Source organism: Mytilus californianus, unplaced genomic scaffold (genome assembly GCF_021869535.1).
Source record: "Mytilus californianus isolate M0D057914Y unplaced genomic scaffold, xbMytCali1.0.p SCAF_13, whole genome shotgun sequence".
In the NCBI taxonomy this organism is placed as follows: Eukaryota; Metazoa; Mollusca; class Bivalvia; order Mytilida; family Mytilidae; genus Mytilus; species Mytilus californianus.
This window is the reverse complement of record NW_026262615.1, coordinates 9,668,312-9,684,498: the sequence shown is the minus strand read 5'-3', so window position 1 is coordinate 9,684,498 and position 16,187 is coordinate 9,668,312. Positions and strand designations below refer to the sequence as shown.

Here is a 16,187-nt window from a genome sequence, read left to right as displayed (position 1 = left end):
GGAATTTAAGTTACAGCCCACTGCTGCTATGATGAGTGAGATATTACATGCTTGATTTAATTGAAATTTAAGTTACAGCCCACTACTGGTATGATGAGTGAAATATTACATGCTTAATTTGGTTTTGATTTTAGGGACAGCCTGTTGCTGCTATATTGAGTCAGATATTTCATGCTTTGATTTAATTGGGATTTTAGTTACATCCTGCTGCTGCTATGATGATTGAGATATTACATGCTTGTTTTGGTTTTGATTTTAGGGACATCCTGTTGCTGCTATATTGAGTCAGATGTTACATGCTTGATTTAATTGGGATTTAAGTTACAGCCTGCTGTTGCCATGATACGTCAGATGTTACATACTTGATTTAATTTTGATTTTAGGGACAGCCTGCTGCTGTTATAATGAGTCAGATGTTACATGTTTGATTTGATTAAGATTTAAGTTGATGAGTCAGATGTTTCCATCAGCTGTACCTGGATATATCCTTCCTACCATGACACAGGGACAACAAAATTTGTATGCCCCAACACAGGTGCCACAGATGAAGACAATTCCAATTGGCATTTTCACTACAGTAATACTTTATTTTAATGGAAATGTTTTACTACAAATAATTATATAATACTGATTGTATTATAGTTAAATTGCTGTCTTCTTAAATTATACCTCCTACATCTCTTAAAATGCTTGGGATACCAGGATATCCATATATGAATCTATCATAAATTTCTGGTAAACACCAACAACGGACGTTTAAAGATTTCTGATAACCATCAAAAGACGGTCGAGTAAAGCTGTCTAATAAACATCAACGACGGTTGTTTAAAGATTGACTGATTAAGTAAAATATATACGAAGAATTTAACATTTTTATCTGGAACCTTTCACCACATTACTTAAAATTAGATGTCGTAATTCTCAACATGCATAATTAATCAATACTATACATATTTAGTGTCCTTTATATCAACGCTTGCATGGGTTAGTTTCTAGTAAATGTTTTACATGTTTTATTTGTCATTTTTATAAGTTGTTGCGACATGTCCCTGTTTGTGCTGATTGCACAATCAATCAGACTCTTTCTTGTCAAATAAGCATTTAATATAGAAAAAACTGTAATTAAAGTGCGGCCTTCACTAACAAAAAAAGATAAAGAATATATAGTAAGCTATAAATGGCTTTGACATTAACAATTAAAAAAAAATCAAACGAAAAGAAGACCATTTTTTTTAAGTTCAAATCTTCTACTGAAGGGTTAATTTGCAATTACAATAATTTCAGATTAGCTTAAAAGAAGATTCCCAGCGATTTGGTTTAAGGAAAGACTATGCTAGTAACTTTTTTCCGGCAGACGATATTATTTCTGCTTTTAATGATATCCTGTACGAACTCACATTATGTGATCATGTGGCAGGCAACTTAGAAGAAACATCGGACATTATTGTACAGATGCTAAACAATTGCTCTGATGAGAAAGTTTTGGCATATATTGTAGAAAGTTTATTTGAAAAGGTAGATTGATGATAAGCAAAAGAAAAAAAAAGTGTTAGCAAAAAACCGAATTCCAAGGAAAATTCGAAAGGGGGTAGTCCATAAAAAGTTAAATCACAAAAATACCGAACGCCGAGGAAAAATTTAAAACGGAAAGTTCCTAATCAGATGGCAAAATCAAAAGCTCAAACACATCAAACGAATTGATAACACCTGTCATATTCCTGACTTGGTACTGGTTTTTTCTTATGTAGAACATGGTGGATTAAACCTGGTTTTATAGCTAGCTAAACCTCTCACTTGTATGACAGTCGCATAATATTCCTGACAAAATCAAATACTCGAATATATCATCTATAACAGAGCTAATGGAAAACAACATTTATTTTTTGACTAGTACACATTTTGCTTAGGAGCCAACTGATGCCACCCTCCGGCTGCGGGATTTTTTAGCTATGTGGAAGACCCATAGATGGCCTTCGGCTGTTTTCTGCTCTTTGGTCGGATTGTTGTCATTTTGAAACATTCCCCATTTTCATTTTCAATGTTATGTCGTTACTGATTCCTTTAGTTTTTGCTTTTTAACTTGATTGGACTCTTTTTGATCGCTTGGCGAAATTTTAACAGCGATAAACTACTGTCTCCTTTGATTTATAACCAGAGTTTAGTCTCATCACAATGTTCAAAATACAATATCCGACATAAAAAAACTGTTTTGTCTTTTACACATAAAGGCAAAAGTATTATACCGCTGATCAATAGTCACAAATCGAAAACAAACTAAAACCCAAGAGGAAAACAAAGGAACAACAGAAACATTTAACTACAAAATTAAACAGACGCTAACATACATAAAAACGGACTATTTGTTAACAACTGCCATATTCCTGACTTAGTACAGGACATTTTAAGAGAAAATGGTGGGATGAACCTGGTTTTATGGCTAGCCAAAAACAAACATTTCATTTTTTTTATCGTCTTTCGTATTTATTTCACATGCATACATAGTATATACTTGTTTTGTATCTCACCAGTGTCTAAATGATCCAAGTTTTCAAAATACAGGAGCAACACTTGTACAGAACTTAATTTGTAAATTAAAGACAACACAGACTTTTGCCAACTTTGGAAATCTTTTTCTTTTGAGGTAGGTTCAAAATTTATCGTCCTATCGATACCGATTGCTATATTAACAATGAGCAACATACACATAACATAATTGTAAAACTTGAATATTGAACATGTTGATAATGATTTGTCATGCTGATTATTGGTATATTTTTACGTTTGTTTTTTTTTTTTTTATCACAGATGCAAGGAGGAATACTTAAAAAGCTCGGAAACAGTACTTCGTCTCTGTCGATTGTCGATTTTTATAGGAGAGTTGTTTTTTAATCAAGGAGTAAGCAATCTATATTTATCAACATCACAGATGTATTACAGTCTTATTGGGGAACTTTTTGTCTTACCATTGCAACATTATGGGTTATAATTTGTTATTCCTAATTTCAAACAATGTTGTGCTATAGTTCAGCTCTCTTGTGTTCGAATATAAAGTTTTCATCAATATTTCAAGGTTTAATTCTTAAATTAAACATCGATTCATTAAACAAATCAAAACTGGAAAGACTTATGATTCCTTTTTTTTTTAAATTAAAAAAAAAAAACAATAATTATTTGATTACCAATGAATCTACTTGTACAACGTTCTGGCAACTGCATGCCTATTCTGTGTACACGTGGACACAATAAATAAAAAATATAACAAAACAAAAATCAAACAAAAAAAACTGCATTCTGAAAATACCTTTTATCTGTGAATAATCGATTATTTTTCTCGACCATCTCTTTTCCCAAGAATTGTACATCGGTTATCTTATGTCTCCTTGATGTTATGACACTTTATATTTGTGGTTTTAAAAAATGTGTAAACACTTGTTTTCTATTCATTTGATGTGTGTGAGCTTTTGCCATTTTAAAAGACTTTCAGTTTGGAATGTCCCTTTGAGTTCGGAATTTTTCTTTAATTACTTTTATAAATAAAGTTTACAAATCGTTTTATAATCATCTCTTCTAGGTAGCAGGTGGAAGAATTGTTCAAGGTATACCTGTCTTAAGGTTTTTGATAAAAAGTTTGCTGCTTGTTCTTCTTGAACATTCAACAGATGTTACTGTTTCATGCGCTGTACAAGTATTGAAGGTATAACTATCATGTTTTTGTCTGGTCAATAAGTAAGGGACATTGTTAAAGAATCTCTTCTCGTATAAGTGATTTAAAACGTGGCAATCGCAAATTTTTGATGGAATAAAAATGCCTGAATAGAAACAAAAGGTTGAAGCAATAGCAAATTATACAGCACAATGATAAAAAAAAAAAGAAAAAAACACGTAAAAGTTATAAAGGACCATATTTGGCCTCGATTATAAAGATAAATGTTACATGTTCAAAAATGTTGCAAGTTGACTGAAAGACACGTGAGAAAGTTTAATAGAACTATTTGTGTCAAAGTTTCATTCTAAAGCGTTGATTTTTACATCCCAAATAGGTTAAGATAAGAGATTTTGGCGAAATTTAACAAAATCGGCCAGATTTCAATCACATATAGGACCAAGAAACATAGAGCAAAAGGCGTCGACAACCTATATATTCAAATTAGACATGTAACATGTCTTTATACATGTTATAAACGTTATTTTAAAGATAATGTTTTGTCGACGTATGCGCTCTATGTCTCCTGTCCAATAATCAATTAAAAGTTACACATTTTCATTCATTTTGTTTGTGGAAAATCAAAATGAATACTATTTGTGACGTCATGAATAAAACGCAGGATCGTTAATTTTCAACAAAAATTATTATTTTCTATCTAGTCACTGTATTAGCTATGATTCATTGTGATAATGGTCAATAAATCCGAATTTGAAATTTCTAGAGACCCTATAATCTAAATATGGGGGCCATGTTTGGGCCTTATCAAACCTATTCCTTTCATGTATATTTACTCTTGTACATAAGGAAGTAACAAATTTTCCATAACAATAATACTGCTTAACAAAAAAGACAAAAGCTTACAAACATATATGGTTACACGTTTTCTTCTATTTGTGCAAGCATTAATTATTGATGTTTTAAAATATTGCTTGTAAGTCATTTCAAAATGATTATTATCGTGAAAATGCGCTGATGCAACAACACATTTGTAATCTTGCTAGAATTACTAGCTTGTGCATGTATCAATTTGAGTAATGATTCACGTATAATGTGCATAATGATTCACGTATAATGTGCATAATGATCCACAGGGAGCAGACATATGTAGACCTGACAAAGGACTCTTCAGCAAGGTGTTTCTATATCTTCAAGAATTACAGTCATGTAATCATTTAAGTCCGTAAGTTTTTTTTATAAATCAAATCAACGATGGCAAATAGTATATTTCAAAAAAATATCTAAATTAATCATCTTCAAAATATTATATTATTTTGATCAAAGCAAATATGAAAACTACATTAATCCGCTTTACTGCAAGTCTCGATGATAGCTCTTATAGAAGAGGGACAACATATACCAGAGGGACAGTCAAACTCATAGATCGAAAACAAACTGACAACGCCATGGCCAAAAATAAAAGGACAAACAGACAAATAATAGTACAGATGACACAACATAGAAAACTAAAGACTAAACAACACGAACCCCACCAAAAACTGTGGGTGATCTTATAGCATGTCCGGGTATGACTGTACTATTGTTCCATTTTTTTTGTCTTTTCAGCTATTCAAAGTGTGTACTAAGTTAACGATTTTCAATATTTGGGGCTCGAGTATCATTGCGAGACATTTAATAATGAAATGCGCATCTGGTTCAGTTAAATTGGTACTGTTAATGAAATTGCAGATTGAGATTATTTCATTCACAGCGTAATTATTCGAAATTTGTCGGACAGTAAGATGCATCGTATTTAAGTTCATTCTTGAGATGCTATAAACCAAACATAAACTAATAAAATTCAATATTATAAAAAATCAATTCCTTAAAGTTTTCTTACAGAAAAGTATATTTCAATATGGCAGATTTTGATTTAAAATTTTCATTGCAAATGTTCATATTCTTTACTTATAATTGTTATATTTTTATGAATGTGAACCAAGAGTTCCAACTGATGTAATTGAAATCATCCGTTCGAAAATTTTGCGAACACTATCACGAGATGGTTCACCGTTATAGTATATCTATTTTACAGATGACGATGGATATTTTCAATTGTCGTAACCCACAATCCAATTCACTATTATTTGAATGTGACTTACCCATTTAGACGTGTCGCCCGGTTTGTACTTACATGAGCAACACGTCGGGTTCTACGTGTAAAGCAAGATCTGCTTACCCTTCCGGTGCACCTGAGATCACGCCCGGTTTCCTGTGTCGTTCGTGTTGCTCCGTCTTTGGTTTGATATGTTGTGTTTTGTATACTGGGTTTATGCCACTGCTACTAGACGTTTTTCCAGATGGCATATCACCTGCCAAAATGTCAGAATTTTGATATTGACATGAAATATAATTGATAAAATGGCAAAATCTAAACCTCAAACAAATCAAACGAATGAAAAACAACTATCATATTCCGTACTTGGCGCAGGCATTACCTTATGAGAAAAAACAAATACTTCAACAAAGAAAACAAAATGGCACATAGACAAAGCACATAAGCAAAACTGAAAGACAATAATACAAAAATAGTCCATAGCACAATAATACGATGACAGGATGTATAAGTAACGATATTACCGAAAATGGACTAAATAGAAAATACCACATCTTCTTATCTTTATATAAACAGTCAAGGTTAATAATTTACAATGACGAATAAAAGAACACTGTAACACCTAATTAAGATTATAAACAACGTCAGTACCTAGAATCTATTCTTCATGTATAATTGTGAAGTTGATTCGGAAATTTTATCAACATTGTCTTGGTATCTTTTGGAAAAGTTAAAAAACAAAAAAACAAAAACAAAACGTGACGTTCATGGACATAGCCCTGGTTCAACAACTTTCTGCTCAGTCACTGGAAATGTTTTATAAAGTCTGAGGCAGAGGAGGCCGTGTTTGTTGTTTCTTTAATTTTAGTTCTGGAGGTTATAATAATGGAACCCAATCAGAAAAGTTTGGATTGTTAATAGAAAGAGCATCATCAATATATATGAATGTGAAATTAAATACTCTGGCTTCTTTGATCTTCTTGTTTTTGACAAGTGTCTGAATGAACTCTGACTCATATAAAATTTAGAAGAGGTCGGCAAGGAGAGGCGCACAGGTAGTTCTCCCTTTGAAATGCCGACAATTTGTTGATAAATTATACCCCCAAATTCAACAAATAAGTTGTCAATAAGAAACTCCAGCATACTGATCACTAAGGCCGTTCTACTCCATGGCCGACACAGCCTTAGCAGTATTTGACAAAATTTCTTTGAATCTTTGATCTTCAATGCTCTCCGCATTCTTTTTTCATTTGGCACAATGAATACTCCTGGTAACACTAACTGACTATAAAATATCTATCCGCCAAACACGTAAATCTAAACGTCCAGTATTTCATGATACGAAAAGATTATCAAGAAAATCTAGAAAAACTATTAAAAACGAGTTGATAGAATGAATAAAAAGTGTAATCCGATTAAGGCACACCTATGCTTTACGAGGGTGTCCATTGAAATTTAACAATGGTTTACGTATCAAGGGATTGAATAGCAGAAGACGCTTACCCTTTTGCCACATCCGTTCTCGCAACCTTTTGAGTTCATGTAATTCTGTTTAGTTTATGTTGGGTATCTTGTTTTTTTCTTCCTAATCGATTTACGAGATTTCAACATCAGTAAACTATTGTCGCCTTAATCTATCGCCAGATATGATAAATTGATCCTTCAAGTTATTCAATTTTCAGAAAAACAAAGAAGTCGATTACATTTTTGCTAGATCTGCTGGGTCCAAGTGGTTCGTCAGAGCAAACACGAGTTTCTTCTGTTAAAGACTATGAGGTAAGTCTGAACAGGTATACTATTTAGTTTTTCGTAGATAAATAAACAAGAACGGATGCAGACTTTCAATACATAGTGCTTATACAGGAACTGATCAACTCTCCGGAAAACATTTGTTTAATTCCAGTTTTAGGTTTGGTTGTATTTTTCTTAATCTCTCCGTTTCCTCTGTAAATTTTTGTAATATGAATAAAAGATTTCTTTTCACACCTCACATGCGTCCTTTCAATATTATGCTCGACAAGAATATGGCAAACTGTTCTTTGTTTAACTGTCTTTATCCAGACACCTTTCTTTTTCACCCCAGAGTAACTTAGTTATTCTCAATTTAAAGACAAATATTATAAAACTCAGTGTCCAAACTAACGAGACCGTTGAATATAATGGGTAATACTTTGACCCCAAAAGTAGCGGGTTTGCTAGGTTAACCTCCTGTCATTAATGTATCACTCGTACCACGATAATTAGCAAGTGTCAAATGAATGAAAAACCAAATGCTAAATCGATGTTAGTAAAGCTGTTACTTTCTGCAGTTTGATAAGGTACTACATGTACTATTTAAGGTGAAGATTAGCCTTTCCGTACTTTGCTTGTTTCACAAAGACAGCCAAACAAAACAGTTTACAGTTTAAATTCTGATCTATTTAAGTTCTAACAACAATTGCAAAAATCATAGAATTTAGTAAAAAAATCTTCATTTAAGGGCAATGAATTTCGTAAGCATTCTTAACATTTTGACATATTGACTTACTGGTAGATCTTTTTTGTTTTTTTCTGCCATGGCGTTTTCAGTCTATTTTCGACTTATAAGTTTGAACTTCCCTTAGGTATCTTTCGACTCTCTTTAAGAAGGTCTCTCTATCCACTTAGTAGTTGCCAAAAATACACAAATGGATCATTCTAGAGAAATAACTCATATGAGGAGTCAGTTGTTAATTTTGACCATGTTAATTTATTTGTAGATCTTATTGTGCTAAACATATTTGCTGTTCCTCTTATTATGGTTTTACTTGAAATTCATAACATGGGTATTAATTGAATATGATTCTTTTAATAAACATTTAAATACTTAAGTATTTCGTGATTCTTCATAAAGGAACAGTACATTTACAGTTTTACACCGAGTGGAAAGTAGAAATATAATTTGGATTAAAATGTTGAATACGAGGTAGCTAGTCTAGCAATCGTACAGCTTATGTTTAAAAAGTAAAAATAACAAAAATACCGAAGTCCAATGGAAATTAACAACGGAAAGTCCTTTATAAAATGGGGAAATCAAAAGATCAAACACATATAACGAATAGAAAACAACTGTCATATTGCTGACTTGATACAGCATTTCCTTATGTAAAAAAGGAATAGCAAATGTCTTCAGTTCATGGCAGCAAGCAGCAAGATATAGTGTTCCCTACATAATTAATAATTGTACTGCCTAATGGCCGTTAGCTCTAATACGAAATATTATTATGTTTTAGCCTCATGCCCAGGGAGAAGTGATCAAAGTCAAAGAACAGGAGCCTTTGACTACCTCCATGTTTTCCGACCCACGCAGAAAGGAAAAGAAACAAATGCTAGGAGAACGTTTGTTTCCTTTAATAAAAAATATGTACCAAGACCTGGCTGGGAAGATCACTGGAATGTTACTGGAAATTGACAATTCAGCATTGTTACACATGTTGGAATCTAAGGAGTCACTGGAGTCTAAGGTTTGTAGTAGACATGATTAAAGGAGGGTTGATACATGCACACTACAATGCAGATTGATTTTGCCTTTTACGCCTTCTCAAATAGCTTTTTGCGTACTTTGCCTGAAGGGCAATTGTGAGTTGTTACGGCCAGAAATCACCTTTAATATTTAGCCAACAAAAGAAAAAACTCAATAAAAAATTTAACAAGATCTATTTTACAAGAAATATTATAGAAATAGAAATGTCACCTTGACTAAATGTTAAAACATATGCCCGATCCTTTTCTTTTCCCGGAATAATTTTCCTTACTGTTGCAGATTCCAAATGTTAATATATCGAATTAGTTCACAAACTAGTATGATGTCGTTCGTAAATAAAAATGTCAATCCAACAAGTCCAGAGAACTTATACAAGAATATTCATGTCTGATCAGTCTAATTTCGGTGTCTATATATATATATATATATATAGTTGTCACGGAAACTTCTAGAACACTATAGAAGAGAAACTTCTTGAACAACACTATAGAAGGGAAACTTCTAGAACATTGTAAAAGGGAAACGCCTAGAAAACTAAAGAAGGGAACACGGGGTGAAATGCAAGTATTGTCTATTATTTTAGAAATAGAAAAAGAGAAACTCTGACATGGCAATAGGCTAAGAAAGCATAAACCTGCATATTGTCTATTCAACTAAAATGATTCTTTATAAGAGTTATTGTCCTTAAATTACATTTTTCACAATTTTGGTGTTTGGTTTCCTATAGAATATACTGCCCTTGAATGCCATTTTTTTTCCATTTTTGTTTTGTTTTGCCTATCATCTTAAACTCTATAACAGTAAGAGTGAAATTTTAAATATAGAATAAGAATTGTAGGTAGAGAGAAACAAAAAAGAAAAGAATTATCAGCAATACAAGGTTAATAAAGGAGAAAAAACACCAATGCTAAGCTTTTCTTTGTTTATTAAAATTCACAGTATTTTCCATTCATATGCATACTTGCATTCTCTGACCATATACTGTAACTGTCTATTGCGGATCATTTTACCACACAATAATATCTCAAATTTGCAATTATCCAAGTTTTTTGTTCTATTACTAAAAAAATATGAATGATATTTTAATCAACACCAACATTCATTTGTAAGTAAAGCTTTTCATGTATTGCCATAAAATTGTGTCTTTACGTCTTTGCTCTGGTCAAGGATGCCCTTTGGTACAAGCATGTACAATTTGCAGCATTTTTTGAAAATTGTTTCACAGTTTTATCCAGATAATATAACAGAGATTAAAAAAATTTTCAATAATAATTGAACCCCGTCATTGACCATATGTAAAACGAGGAAACTTTTTGAGTGTTTGTACCTGTATTCTCATGGTTTTATCTTGCCTGTGACGAACGGTAGACATAGATATGCTAATGCAACGGCATAACACTCTTTGTGTAAAGTTTTATTTGTTCAAAAAGAACACCTCGATACTTTATATCATAAAGCAGATGCATATGTTTGTTGTCCTTCTTTTCATGGTTCAGTGTATGTTTCTATGCTGCTGCATGTTTGTATGAAAACTCTACAAATTCATTAATGACCAACATAACCGTTAGTTATATATATTTTACAGGTCCGAGAAGCCGTCGCTATACTGCAAGGTCACCAGACAAAAGAAACACAGGTAGATATAAATTGGGTATTAAAAAGTTTGTTTTTTGGCCAACTCTCGCTCTCTCTACAAGTGACAATCTGATTGAAAATCGATTCTTAATGCCATATATTTAGGGCAGATAATACCACTGCTCGTCAACTGCATTTGTATTGTAAAGAATCAGGTCATTGGATTAATTTTTTTCTATTGATTTTATCATGATTATTTTGATACTGATAAATTCTTTTCAAAATTGATGCAGCCGTGGTAATTCAACTATAAACAACATCAAATAAAAGTGTTTCTTCAAAGGGGATTAGTTAAGTTTCTGTTTTGTACTTAGTGAAAAATAGAAATAAAATTTTGATAAATAAGAATGCACACAAGCGAATCTTACAATTTTCAGTTGCCCTTAACTGCTACCATGTTGGCTGACTCCCCCCAACAGGAACATAAGCAAATGTTGGGAGAACGTTTGTTTCCTCTGATCCAAAGTATGTACCCAGACCTGGCTGGAAAGATCACTGGAATGTTACTGGAAATAGACAATTATGAATTGTTACACTTGTTGGAATCCAAGGAGTCACTAGAGTATAAGGTTTGTAGGACAAATGATAAAAGAGGAGTATTAATGTATACTCTGTTTTACTTCACTGTACACTAAGATTTATCACATGGTACACTATAGTTCAAACGGATTTGGCTTTTTCAACTTCCTGCACACAATAATTAACCCACGATTCTATAAAAACATTGAAAACAAAAGCCTTTTTGCTGACTTGACCCAAAGGTCATTGTGAGTTTTTGCCATCATTTATTGTCCGCATTGTCGTCCGTCGACAATGTTTGTTAATTTTTCGAAAATCTTCTTTTTTGAACTACGGGGTCAAATTGAACAAAGCAGTAGCAATCATCCTTGGTGTATCTAGCTTGCAAAATTTCTCCCATGATTCTGATGGCTAACCAACATGGCCTCCAAGGCTAAATCATAGAGGGTTAAAATGCCTAAGTATTGTCTACTGATTGGAAAATGAATATAGATAAAGAATATCTGACAGTAGAAATAGCAGGCCTAGATCGTCAGATTTGTCAACAACACTGCAATTAACATTCGACTTCTTATTAGATTGTTGCCTTTGAATGAGGACTTTAACCCATTTTTAACATTTTAAATGAAACTGTAATAAATAGCAGCTGAAATATATAAAATATAATGAGCAAAACAAGATCTCCAAAGAGTCAGCATAGCTACATTTTGTCAGTTCGCGTACTTATAAATACTACCCTACGTTTTAAAAAGATACAACGAATACAGAAACAAAGACTTGCAAGACGATTGAGACAAATTGATCGAAAAGAAGAAACTTTCAATAATCTCCGGTGAGGAGTTTTTGGCCTTGACTGATGAATTTTTTGCAACACTAAAGTAGAAAGAAAATGAAAACAGAAGAAAGACCAGTATTATAATAAACAAAAACAGATTGCAGACCGGAATTATTTCTATTCTAATAGGACAAATACGGCAATACTTTAAATCGAAGCTCTAGGTGAAGGCAAACATTTGCCGTTCCCGTAATTAAAGACACTATTTATATTGACGTAAAAGAATGGAGAAAACTGAACTAGTGACATGCTTAAACTATTAACAATAACGTACTTAGAAAGGTTTGGAAGAATTTAAATAATAATCTTATATATATATGTAAAATAATGGCATTTAAATTTGTTTTATCATAGTGTGTTTATGATTCCTTGTTTTGGTGACTTTTAGTTCCTCAACCGTGCATTTCCCGTAAAATACTTATATTCTTTTGACTTTATAGTCATTAGCACCGAATGACGTCGGGTAGCTCGTTCATAAAAAAAGCATATGACGTGGGAGTATGATTAGAACAGCCCAAACAAATCATGACGTTGCCGATCAGATCAGCTGACATACAATATATTCACATTTCACTACGGGTGTGTACTGAAAAGCGTTTGAAGAACGTCATATTAGAATCAATTATACACTGTTAGAAAGTATCCGGTGTTGATCCAGATGAGCGACAATTGCCATTTAGAGCCTCTTGAATTATATAAAAGGTATTGTAAACTCAAATGCTATAACTTATACAAAGGAAATGAAATGTCCTCTCCATGGACAACAGAAAATGATAAATCTTTGTAAGCTGAAGAATATTTGGTGCAACAGGAACATCTGAAACAACTAATCTGTCAGTCTACAAAGAGTCAATATTTTGAAAATATATTTCACACAAAGGCTTAGTTTTTCTCTCTTTACTAAATTTCAAAATTTTCTTATGATGTTATAAATATTTTCCACATGATAAAAATGACGTGTTTACCGAAACCCTAATTCGGTTGGAAGTAAAGTTTTACTTGTATTGTAAAACAGAAGGTGTGTGAGAACAATTTTATTTGTTCTGGTTAAGGATGTCATTTTGGTGCAAACAGGTTAAATTTTCAGTGTTTTAGAAAAAATGCTCAAGTTTTTATCCAGATACTTTAATGTAGTTTTGAATATTTACATGAATCATTGGACCCCGTGATTGACTAAACATAAAATATAGAGGAGATTTTATTATTTGTAGCTTTTCTTGTTTTTTTTTCACATGTGACAAATGTCACAAAATCTGAGACATTGGGATCCTAATACAGTGGTAAAATTGTGTAAAGATAAATATTTCAAAAAGCAGAAAACCGTGAATCGTCATATCTTGTAAACAGAGTCTCCTCCTGTTTATGGTTCAGCGTATCTACGTAGGCGTATAATTTTGCTGCTTGTTAGTATGAGAACTTTACAACATCATTTATGACTAAAATTACCTTTAATAACACATATTTTACAGGTACAAGAAGCCGTCGGTGTACTGCAAGCTAACCATGCAAAGGAAACTGCTTTAACTTCCATAGAAGCAACAAGTTACGAAGGGTGCCGTGGAAACCAAATTAGGGTAGATTCTATAGCTAGATATTTGACAGATTTCCTTTTTTCTATAATTACACGTATAAACACTGCAATCAGCTTTTAAAATATACAGATAAGGCTATAAGTATAAACCTAAGCTTTAATCCTAAATGACCTCAGCTGACCACGCGTACTTGCCGACATTACTTTTTATATCAACACTGTCACGCCATTTCCATTTTAATTACGTCAACAATCGTTTACAGATCAATACTACGTCATTTATAAACATACTGATTGAAATTAATTTTTTTCATTAAAAGGTTTATTTTGTAATTGTGAAAATTTGAAAATTTGAAAGTTATCCAAAAAGCTTATATATTACAGTGCCATAAATCCTTCCCCTAATATACCTCAGCTAAAATTACAATAAAAATGTCGAAGAAGTCGCTACTATTAATCTTCAGTAGTCTACTATTGATTATTTGGAAAATGACAAGGATGCTACAATAGATATTGATGAAGTCTAAGAAAACGTACTTATTCATATTGATATGTTGTCTGATCAACAAATTAACGAAACAAATCTTAAATTCGCTCTTTATAGAAACATTACTGCCACTGCACATAGATATATCCAAGTTGTTCTAACAGAATAGACGGCATATTTAACATGTTGAAGATAAATTGTTTGACCAGGACAATTTACATTTAGATGAAAACAACTTTCTAGATACACAACAAAACAAAAGACTGCTAAAAATAATTGTATTATCTTGCATTAGTGACCAGGTGTCTCAAAATGAATAATCAAAACAAGTAGAAATACAAACAATACCAGCTGCTGAGTTTGATCTACATTTTCACAATTTTATGCTGACTTAATTGGCGTTGAATTGTGCTGAAGTGTGCCAAGAGTGTGGACAATCATATAAGAAGTTGAAGTAGATAATTTACTTCTCTGAAATTTTATTTTAAATGCTCTTTTACATTTGTTCTATTTTCCCAATTGTTTTAATATGAATGACACTAATGAGTATTGCAACGTGATTTATGGGTCCTATAAAGACCAGACGCGCATCTGACGTACCAGATTGTTGGCTTTGTATCTTTGATTTTTTTTACATTGAATATCTTTGACATGTTTTAGCAATTAACAACGCCATATTCAGCCCTTGAAAAACAAGCTATGAATTCAGCTAAACCTGGTTCCCTTATGACCACTTTGTATGTAGGGGATCTGCATCCAGATGTCACAGAAGCTATGTTGTTTGAGAAAGTATCATTTGCAGGTCCAGTCCTCAATATCCGTGTCTGTAGAGATAAGAACACAGGAAGTTCTCTTGGTTATGCATATGTTAACTTTCAGCAACAAGGAGATGGTAAGAGTTTCAGAGTTAAAGGCTTCGCCATTTACATAGTTTAAATGATACATTTGGACTGTATATTATTTGGTTTATTCGATGTTGAAAAGTCGGCAAGATTAACATCGGTAAACACATTGATAGAACAAAAAAAAAAGGTCACAGAAGGAAAGACAACATGCATTTAAGAAAAATGTGAGTCAGGACCACCATACCCCCCCAAAAAAAGCAAAAAACAAATACTAGTAGCAAAAACAGTTTATGAAGAGGAAATTAAAGTTGCACAACCTAAGTATCATCAAAAGTAGGAAAGAAGTTAAAAAATTGTCAGCAACACAGCTCAAAAGTGATAACTAGAAAAAAGAACCAAGAAATCACTTCTAAAAATATAAATACAGATCCCTCTTCTGTTTCAAAAGGTAATGCAAGACTAATTTAAAATAAGATATTCTAGAATCACTGTAAAAGAGGATTCATGACTGGGAAATGTGACATCATATGGTTACAATGACAACATCGATGGTATGTGTATTCTATTTGGTCCTTTCTGTAGCTCGGTGAACATGATAGACATTTTCAACTCTACTCCTCAACATAGACGCAGTCATGGTCATCTGAATTATACATTCCTTATTCTATATGATGTCTCTATTAATGACAATCCGACATTTGTACACAATCCGTTAAGTATTCATCACATCCGAACAAAGCTTCATTCACTACCCCCTTTATTAAGTCATTATCTGTACAACCCATGGTTGTAAACCACTGTCACAAACCCCTATTTAACCTAATAAAAACTTGTCATCTCTGATATTGGAAGTTACAGACTATTCAAACCAGTTCGCATGGAAAAGATGAAAAGGAGAACAGAAACTTTTCTAATAATTCCCTTTGCCAACAATGGTATCGATGCCAACAAGTTAGGCAATATCCTTTATCATAAATCAGTTCACCCAAAAATATCTCCCTTTTCTAAAGATCTGTCTGTATCCATCATTTCTTATACCTATACCAATACAATTGCCACTAAAACGTTCACTTA

General features: G+C 32.6%; 1 protein-coding gene across 1 annotated transcript in view; it reads left to right on the top strand.

The window, feature by feature from the left end:
* The window catches only part of LOC127723848 (uncharacterized), a 373,964-nt gene that overhangs the window by 116,848 nt on the left and 240,929 nt on the right, over positions 1-16,187 (top strand). Inside the window, exons 29-37 of the mRNA XM_052230569.1 lie at positions 2,806-2,896; positions 3,572-3,694; positions 4,798-4,886; positions 7,442-7,535; positions 9,011-9,241; positions 10,847-10,897; positions 11,274-11,465; positions 13,720-13,824; positions 14,929-15,160. Of these exons, the coding sequence (XP_052086529.1) occupies positions 2,806-2,896; positions 3,572-3,694; positions 4,798-4,886; positions 7,442-7,535; positions 9,011-9,241; positions 10,847-10,897; positions 11,274-11,465; positions 13,720-13,824; positions 14,929-15,160 (1,208 nt within the window). The remainder of the gene's footprint in view (positions 1-2,805; positions 2,897-3,571; positions 3,695-4,797; positions 4,887-7,441; positions 7,536-9,010; positions 9,242-10,846; positions 10,898-11,273; positions 11,466-13,719; positions 13,825-14,928; positions 15,161-16,187) is intronic.